Source organism: Lonchura striata, chromosome 4 (genome assembly GCF_050655825.1).
Source record: "Lonchura striata isolate lonStrDom1 chromosome 4, ASM5065582v1, whole genome shotgun sequence".
Taxonomy (NCBI): domain Eukaryota; kingdom Metazoa; phylum Chordata; class Aves; order Passeriformes; family Estrildidae; genus Lonchura; species Lonchura striata.
In genome coordinates, this window is record NC_140706.1 from 71,390,282 (window position 1) to 71,399,865 (window position 9,584).

At 48.6% G+C, this 9,584-nt stretch overlaps 1 protein-coding gene across 1 annotated transcript; it reads right to left on the reverse strand.

Moving 5' to 3' along the window:
* Nucleotides 1-778: 778 nt before the first annotated feature.
* Nucleotides 779-8,509, reverse strand: AREG (amphiregulin). Its single transcript, XM_021529578.3, has 6 exons — nucleotides 8,327-8,509; nucleotides 7,915-8,091; nucleotides 5,175-5,358; nucleotides 4,566-4,724; nucleotides 2,970-3,072; nucleotides 779-2,043 (listed from the first exon to the last, which is right to left on the reverse strand). Exons 1-5 carry the CDS (start codon nucleotides 8,367-8,369, stop codon nucleotides 2,985-2,987), a joined length of 651 nt encoding a protein of 216 aa, XP_021385253.1. The 5' UTR covers nucleotides 8,370-8,509; the 3' UTR covers nucleotides 779-2,043; nucleotides 2,970-2,984.
* Between the last annotated feature and the right edge of the window lie 1,075 nt (nucleotides 8,510-9,584).

Consider the following 9,584-nt stretch of genomic DNA (forward strand, 5'->3'; position numbering starts at 1 on the left):
CTGCATCCTAATTAAAACTGATGGCTGGGGTTTTTCTTCAGCTCTGCTTCAAGTTAAGTCCCAGCCATCAACACCTCTTGAAGATGCTTATGAAAAAAGGGCCTCAAAACAATCTTCTCCATCCCCTTCTTTTTAACTGTATAAAGCCAAACTCTCCTCCTTGAAACTTTTTTATTATGCAAATCTGAACTTAAACCCCAGCTCACTGCTAGAAGTGCTTAGATGGAACATTAACACAAAGTTGGACTAATAAATACCAAAGAAGAAAAGAAATTCAAAGCGGACAGTGGAGGTGAAGGCTCCCTTTCTGCTTAGGGAGTAACTGGCCTGAGGCTATGCTGCTTTTCCTCCTTTATTTAGGACCAGGTTTCAAGCTGCTGACCAAATTCTCTCCGTCTGCACAGAGATGAAAGGCTCTTGCCATTCAGTATTCCGACTCTTGACTCAAGTGCAAAGGGTTACATTTGCTCAAACCTCAGTTTGAGGTTTCACTGCCAATGAGATAGCTGACTTAGCCTCGCCCTAATTCAAGAACTAGATCCCTCTTAGCTGAATGAAATGCATTTCTTACCCAAACAGGTACTTGCATTTATACCTCTTGTTTACAAACAGCTTGCACTCTTGTAAGAGCACCAAGCCCATGCCTGGCACACAGTTGCAGATCTTCACAGCAGTACTTAGTGCTCACAAGTGTTGAAATTCTTGCTTTGAGGAGAAACCAAGCTCTAATTTCAACTGTTTACATGTACTCCTGAGAGCAAGAAAAAAACCCTTACCATTATTAGGTTATGTAAAAAGTTTAATTATAAAATAAATAAGTTTGTTATGGAAACATTAAATATTAAATATAGTAATAAATATTTACACATTTACAGATACAACTTGACAATTAATGGTGTTTCTCTGCTACCAGAAGAATTATGCTCTGTTTATACAGAAAATAGTCACTCTTCCAAGCAGAAACTGAACTCAAATAATACTCTGTACTCAAGACTGCATGGACAGTTAAGAAACCAAGGACACCTGGGTCAGAAAAGATTGAGGTAAGATGAGTTCTTCATGCCTGAAGGTAGAGTGCAGGAGACCCACTGCTTGCAAAGCATCAGTGCCTGAATTAAATTCTTCAAAGGAACAGGTTCTTAGTCAAGTTAAACTGATGGGATCTGATGTGAATCATTTTGTATTTAAGCACTGCTTAAAGCAGCAACAAGTATCTGTTTAACAGAAGTAGCTTTGTGTTTAGAAGAGATGGCTCCAGCCTTATCAGTTGGTTGGAGCATGGATCTTTTCCTTTAGATACAAAGCTTCCAATCTTGCATCCACTGTCCAGCATCCTGAGGAGACTAATATTAACTTGGGCTAGCACACACGCAAATGGACAGCTCCACTCACACCACGAGTCCCACAGAACTCGGAGGGATTACTTCCACACACACAGTAACACAGCCCAGGTGCGGCTGACAAAGATCTGTCACCAACGCCCTGCAAGTCACAACTACAGATGAAGCTCTTGGAAGCCAATATGGACAGGAAGCACAGTGACAACAGAATTAGGTTTTTCGTCCACTGAGGTCTAGGGAGAGAAGCCATCCCAACCTCTTCCCTTTCTCGCTTTGGTAGAGGGAAGGAAGGGAATTTTCTCCCTTCTACCCGGTCCTGAAAGCAGTAACAGGTTCTCCCCCTCAGAGTTAGAGCTGCCAAAGGAGACTTGCTAAGAGAACAAAGTCCATCCACACAGCCGCTGAGACTGGAGCTCTAGCAGAGAGAGAAGGCTCAGTAGCAGTAGTCTCCAGCAGGTCTTGATAACAGGTACTGTCCTCCAATGAGCCAGCTCCTTCCACATCATTGTGCCAAGATGCAGTGATAACTGGTCTCCTCAGCAAGTGATTCAGCAGCAAGTGGCCTGTTGACATCTCCTTGCAGCAGCCTCTCTCTTGATGAATCAGGGCTTAGTGGCAACAGCTCCAGCCCACAGTGTCCAGGTGGATGTGTCAGGTAGCCAGAGGTACCCTGCAGCTTGGCAATGGCCACTTCAGAATTGCTCTGTAACGGGCAGACCAGGCACATTAATCACCACCCAAGACACAAGCACCCTGTGCTAGCACCATGGCAAACCACTGAGCAAGGCAGGTAGTTTAAGGATGTGCACACATCTAAGGACACTGCCAGACACTCTTCAGCTTCAAGTAAGCTTTGAGCAAAACGCCCCAATTGTCACTGGACAAAGCTAGAAAACATCTATAGCTGACATGTGGCAAAGCAAAACTTCACAGATGTGGCAGAATTTTTCAGGACTATCTTTGATGGCTTCCTCCTCAGCTTGTAGTGTAACTCCTTTCCAGTAGTGGTCCTTGAGTCTGCTGTTACATACGCCTGGCCTCAGAAAAGACCAACTTGCCTGCTCAGTAAAATCCACTAGATCACGTCCAGGAGCAATCCACATATGCCAATGAGCTCTGGGCCTCAGTCACTGTGATAGTATGAAACTTGACTGAGCGGCAATCTGTAGTGCTCACAGAACTCACAGCTTCTTTTTGGTCTGCAGCTTCTGAGCACCAGAAACTTCCTGAAACTCTCATTGCAGAAAAGGTATGAAAATGCTCAGTACTTTTCTTCTAAGAGGTGATGATGCTGTGGCACCATCTTCCATTACTGAAGTCTACCGCTGTTTCCTGCACTACATCTGCCTCTGTCCGAATATTCAAAACTTTTTCTTCACAGCTCCACTTATCTCAATACAGCTTCCCAGCCTCACCTGGTCTTTAACAACAGTCAGAAAATTAACAGAGCTGTTGAACAACTTGTACAACTCAAGGTGGTTTTGAGAAAACCAAGCCAGCTGCTCACATGTAACCTACGTGTTTCAAGACACCTGGAGCATGAAAAGCAAACACTAGCTTTGCAAAACAAGCATGCAATTCCCATACAACCCGGAAGGACTGAAAGGTGTTTGAAATCAGCATTCATACCTGTTTTCTCCCCATTTACACACCAACATGGCCATTTCTGTTTTCTTGTCGGAGTTTTTTCCTTTCTTCTTTCTCTTCATACTGAGGACACTTTTTCCTGACCCTGTGGAATTATGGCATGTTAGAGATAATTTTGAACCCTGATGCACATCCTGTTGTCACCAGCTTCCCCATCCTCTGCAGCACTTAGACTGATGTTTTGAATCCTCAAGCAACTCCTTGGCATCAGGGAGTTTCAAGCAAGACAGTTTTTAAGCATTCAGCATCAAACAGTATCCTCTGATAAAATCAAGGAACCCCTGAACTAGATGTCAACACTTGTGCCACAAAGATAGAACTTCTTGTCTTAAACTAGATTAGGGAGCAAGATGGAGAGAAGTTATTGCTGTGACTGAGCAAAGCATGAGGAGACTTTCTGGGTGACAGATTTCCTAGCAGCTTGAGCTTATAGCTGCAGAGACCACACTGCCTTCCTCCTCTCCACAGCAGAGCCCCGCAGGCTTCAAATCTGGTCCTCGTCCCTTGAATACATAATAAGGAAGCCCCTTACTGATTTCCTCCCACTTTCTCCAGTGTTTTCTAGTGACTATTCCAAGCAGCTTCTCTGGAGAGGGTACAGATTAGCATGCTCCCACCTTGTGAGAGTTCAGAACATGAAGCAAATGCACTTCAGAAACAACCAATAATCATTGGCTCTTAGAGCACTACAGAACTGGTTATCTCTCCTAGGAATGAGGCAGTATTCAGAGAACAAGTGTTCATCCCAGCATTCTTCAAGTTCAGAGTTAAATATGAAGCAACACTGAAATGACAAAGCGCTCCTTGTTTCCTGAATTGCAGGAAAAGGTACAGCACGTACCCAATTCAGATGATGTGCTTCATCAAGATCTAAAATTAGACTGAACCTTGGAGTTACTATAATATCCCAAGCTCTATGGTGCTGGAGCTGCAGTGACAGAACTGCAGGACTGTTTGTATTCAGTTTGTTATATGATTTGAAACACATACCCAGGAAAGCTCTTTGAATTTATTCTCACCAGGACCCCAGATTCTGACAACCCACCAACATTGACCTGCAGCAGCTGGTTCAGCTGAAATAGTGTTCCCTTCCTATTAACAGCAAGCAGAATTTGGGACCACCAGCATTTGCCTCCCCTCCAAGTGTAAGCATTTAAGCCCAGCAACATCCATTAACAAATGGGCTTAATAAATTACCAAATTCCCTACTCTCCACCTGTGCATGCAGCTGCTGGCTAATAGCCATGCATGAGGCTATCACACTGCTGCTTGCAGGTTTCTCCATCAGGATTAGGGAAGGCAGTGCTGCGTCAGCATTAATGCTCCTTCTGGGCTTCCTGCTGTTGTTCTGCAGCACTCTAACTACCCTGGCAAGAGCAGAAAGGCTCTTGGTTTACAATATAAGTGTCACGGACCTTGCTTCTACCCTTCAGACATATCCAAGCTGGGATAAGAATTCATCCCTTCCAGTTGCTTTTCACAAAGGTAATTCAGATGAGCCATGTACATTCTGGGGTTATTGGGCACAGGTCCTGCTCACACTTAAGGAAGACAGACACCAAAGAGGATAATACTTACTGCACTATCACAATGATAAGTACAGTAATGAAGCTGACGCTTGAGAGCAGCACAGCTACCACTACCAACACAGTCTTTGAGTAGTCTGCCACATCATTCTTCTTTTGAGTCTTCATGAACTGTTCACCACAGCGCTCACCAAAAAAATCCTGATGACACCTGCAAGTAAATATTAACACAAGTTCTTATCAGCTCTTGTGCTGTCTGGAGCCAAGGACACCCACACGTACTCAGACCTGACTTAGACATGATCCGAGTTTCCCATGAATCTTAAGGTGTTCACTTCAGAGCAGGTTCGTGAAATGCAGTCACTGCTCTAGCACAAGGTTTGTCAGCATTTCAACAAGTCAAGATTAGTTTGGGTGTGATGTTCCAGAAAGACACGCCTTTTCATTCTTTTGGTTTGAGTTTATGACCAACTGATGAGTTCAGTGGCTTGTTATGCATCTCAGATTCCATCATCACTTAATTTACACGGCAGAAAGATTCTCAGTCAAAATACGGCAGGAGACGGACCTATACCAAGTTGACACTGATTTTTCCTGTGAGCCCTCATATGCCTCTGTCTCATGGCAATGACACCTAACTCACAAGCTACAAGTAACTTACTTGCAGGTCACCATCTGGAGATGTTCTCGGTATATGCATTCTCCATGGATGCAAAAGTTTTTGTATTCCATTTCACAGGGTGTCCCTTTCTTCTTGTTTTTCCCTCTGTTTTTCTTTCTTCTTGATTTGCCAGCATTCTTCTCTCCCCCCCTCTTTGCTGGCTTGGGTTTAACCACAGGTTCAACTGAAAAGAGGACACGATGACTTGGTATAGAAGTGCTAGAAAGCACAATTCTGAGAAAATTGAATTGAAGAATTCAGTGAGAGCAAGGAGAACCATCACCACAGGAGAATCTGTGACCAGGAAGCACAGGATGCAAGTGAGAATGCTGCTGGGCATCTCACACCCAGCACAAAGGCAGCAAGCTCAGCAACTCAGTGAAGCACAACTCTGCTACCCTTAAGTCCTGTGCCATGCAGACCAGAGGCAGTAGGAGCAGATGAACCAAGAGCCACCAAAGATGAAAAGCAGCAGAGATGCAGGACTGTAGCATTTCATAGCCTAAGACACTTGAGAGCAGTTTCAAGCAAAGGCCTGTAAAGAACAGGGAGTTCATGCTAAGCCAAGCCATCCTCTAGTTTTATATGGACTCAGGTGCCTGGCTAATGTCTCTAAACTCTCCATTTGCATCAGTGATGAAAGGCACTGTAACTCGCTAGATAGTCCTGGGCACTTGCCGAGGCAAAGCAGCTTGCTATCCCGGTTGGCATACTCGCTCCTCCTAAACAACCTGCTGTGCTGTCTTCAGAAGGAGAGAGTTCCTTTCCAGTTCTTCTACTTTGTGAGAGATGCTGAGTGCAGGGAAGGAGTGAAGGCAAGAGTCTGCCACAGTCAGACCATTTATTCTGCCGCTTACTGCTGCCCCTCATTATCTCAATTAGGACTAACCTCTAGAAGAGTGTGGTTTAAAATCCTGGTGACTTAGTAGCCCTTGGATCTAAGGAAGGGCAATCACATTCCTTTCGCTGAGGAGAACAAACCAACCGCTGACTGAGGGTCAGAAGCTCCAGAGCTGTCCCATGCAGCAATCCAAGTTCAATAGCACTACTTTGGACTAATGGCATAGCAAGCTTTTGCAAGAACCCTCCCCCTGCACTGCTAGCCCTAAACCGGCCCCGGCAGTGCAGCAGGGCTGCTCAGGAGCAACAGTTACCTGGGGGATTTAAATAGGGCCTAGGAAACAGCAGAGCTATTTACAACAAGCTTCAGTTTTGCTCTTGTGCTCTGAAGACCTAATGAAAATAATTTTTGGGTGATTAATATTTTAGCCACAGCTCTATGCATACAGGCAGTCACCACAATAGGGCATAACTGGATCTAACTACTTCCTAACCCTGTATTTCTGGTGCTGAGAGCCCATTCAAAGAAACAAGGTGTAGGTCACTGTTGTCTAGACAGCTGATCATTTTCACTTCTAGAGCAACAAGCCTGGCTTGAAGTTACTTAAAAGCAAAAATGCCTTCAGCAACCAGAAGTCTGATTAAAACCGTATGAGCTATATTAATATGCAAACAAGGTACACCGTTCCTGCAGCAAGGTTTCCTGTGCCTGGAAGTGTGAGCCGACTCCTGACAGACAAAGGCCCCTGTTCCATCCCGTCTGACTTGATCTTTAGGTTCGCGCTTTCATAATTGAGGCTGCTTCCCTGCCTCCCTCTCCCAGGCTCAGCTTGTCAGCTCCATCTCTGTGTCCCTGTCTGCAGGCTGCACGGCCAGGAAAGCCATCCACAGCTGAATCATAACAGCTTCAAGGTTTATCCACAGATAAACCTCACGCCAAGCAGAGGAGCTGGTCTACAAACCAACCACCTTAGGTAACAAGTCTGGTTTCTGTGCAGTTAACACAACACTTCAGTCACCAAGCCAGTAGTTTGACAGGCTAAGCTGCTAGATAACACCAACAGGTGCGGCTCCCCAGAAACCTTCACAGGGAACTTCAGCAGAAGTCCACCAATTCCCTTAAGTGACCACAGAGAGCGTGTTCTCAATTTAAGAGGTCCTTTAGTCACATTCAAGTCTCGGGGTGCTTCTGCAGGAAAATCAGTAGTCAGATTCACCCTGGAGGCAACGGGACCAGCCTACTCACACCTTTGGAGGTTCAAATCACTTGTAGATACCTGGCTTGTACTGCATCTACACTCAGCCCAGAACCAACAAAATACTCCCATTCCCACAGTAAGGCGGACTGCTGAGATCTCCTCACAGCTCAGCAAGTGGGAAAATTACAATAAATACACACAACAGCTATAGACAGTGAAGCGTTGGCCTAAAGATGCTTAACAAACTTTCCTGTGGCAGCTTAAGGGATTTAAGTATCTGCTTTCCCAAGAAAATTTCAGTTGACTCTAACCCAAATAAGCCACCATCAAAAATTACCCAGAAAAATTCTTGCAGCAAGACAGACAGCTTGATGTAAAACAAACCTTTAGAGCCGAAGAGCACCTATAAACTCCACTGGTGCTTCTACACTAAGCAGGTGGTCGCTACAGTCCTCCTGTGAGGTTTATCAGAAATACAGCTCCACACAGCAACCTACCGGCTGGCCGATTGCTTCCACACACCCTGGGCACATGCACGCTAGGTTTCCACCCCTGACAGCTATTTCCAAAGCAGCAGCTCCAAGCACAAGCACGGTTTTTGCTCCAAAGTCGACGAGCTAAGCATTGCAGCGTTTACAAGAAAAGGCGTTAAGCTGGGACTCGCAAGTTGCGAGATCCCCGTCCCAGCGCCGCCGACTCACCTCGGATCAAGTCGTCCACGATGTACTGGTGCACGGGCGGCGCCTCCTCGTACTCCTCCTCATCCTCCTCGTAGTCGGGACCCGGCACGGGCTCGCCCTCGCGGCTCCCGGGCTCCCGCTCCTCGTGCCGCTGCGGCTCCGTGGCGTTGGGCGAGGACCCGGCGGCCGCAGGGCTCGCTTTGAGGGAAGGGAAAAGGGCGGCGTGAGCGGCGGCGGGGGCGGGCAGAGGGGTCGCCGCCGAGCGCGGCACCGCGGGGCCCCTCACCGCCCGCGGGGCCCCTCACGCGCCTCAGCGCCTTCCCGCCCGCGGCCGCCGCGCGCGGGCGGCCCTCAGGCGCGAGCCCCCCTCCCCGCCCTCAGCAGCGAGCGCGGTCCCCCCGAATCCCGGTCTCGTCTCCCCCGAATCCCGCACCTGCCAGCACGGCCAGCGCCGCCATCAGCACCACGGCCCTCATCGTCCGTCCCGGGGCGGGTGGCGACTGAGACACTGAGGGAAGGAAGGGGAAAGGAGTCGCCGTAGCACAACAGGTGCCGGCGGCGCACAGCGCTCCATGAGGAGCCGCCTGCCGCCGCCGCCCACTTTATGGGCGGCTGGAGCTGGGGGCGCGGACGTGGAGCGGCGTCAGAGGGGCGGGGCGGAGCGGGGCGGGATCCTAGAATCCCAGAATCACAGACTGATAGAAACACAGACTCTCACAATGATTTTTTTTTTTTTTTTTTTTTTTTTTTTTTTTTTTTGCAAAGGACATTGAATACCACCTCATTCCACCCCCTGCCACGGGCAAGGGCACCTTCTACTAGACCAGGTCGCTCCAAACCCCGTCCCACCAGCTTGGCCTTGAGCACCTCTAGGGATCGGGCACCCACAGCTTCCCTGGGCAGCGTGGATCCCGCGGGGAGCACGGAGTCGGGACCGCGCCGAGTTATTGCGGGCACACCCGTCTGTCGGCTGGCTCCGTGCTCCTTGCTCTCCCCGCATCTCCCCGAGAAGTGTTTTCCAGCGATAAACCCGGGAATGAACCCCCCTCGCCTCGCTGGTTGCGTCTCCCGGAGCGGCTCATGAGTAAGGGCTGAGTAAGCGGCAGCACCCACCCAGCGGGCAGGGTCAGATGTGCTCCTCGGGGGCACTGCCGCGCACAGCTGCCCATAGCACACCTGCCCCGAGGTGCACTCCCCGGAGCTGCTGTGTGAAGAACCTCTTCCATGAGGCTGGTCCCAGGGAACAGGGAGCTGCCCCAAAGGCTGGCGAGACCAAACGGGTGCAGCTTACAGATGAGCGGGGAGCCTGTGCAAGGGGCTGTGTGCTCAGGCACAGCTCTTGGCACCTTCCCTGTGAAGAAGCGGGAAGCACACCTGCTGAAAGATTCCCAAACTACCAAGGTTGGAAGGGACCTGTAACACCACCAAGTCCAACCATCAACCCAGCACTGCCACTGTAACCCCCAAACCACTGAACCACATTGCCCGGTGCCAGATCCAGATGCTTCTTGAACACCTCCAGGGATGGCGAGTCCATCACCTCCTTGGGTGAACAATTCCAGTGCCTGAGCACCCAAACGGTGAAAACATTCTTCTAGTATCCAATCCGGTCTCTCTTAAGGCCACTTCTTTTAGTACTCTCACTACAGGCACAGCAGAAGAGACCGGGTGCTCCACTACTACTCCATCGC

Bases quoted from the DNA above. Each gene is read 5' to 3' on its own strand.
- AREG (XM_021529578.3), bottom strand. From the start codon at position 8,369: ATGAGGGCCGTGGTGCTGATGGCGGCGCTGGCCGTGCTGGCAG. The intron at 4,725-5,174 runs GTAAGTTACTTG...ATTTACTTGCAG, and splicing joins CTCCAGATGGTGACCTGCAA to GTGTCATCAGGATTTTTTTG. The intron at 3,073-4,565 runs GTAAGTATTATC...ATAATTCCACAG, and splicing joins CTTATCATTGTGATAGTGCA to GGTCAGGAAAAAGTGTCCTC.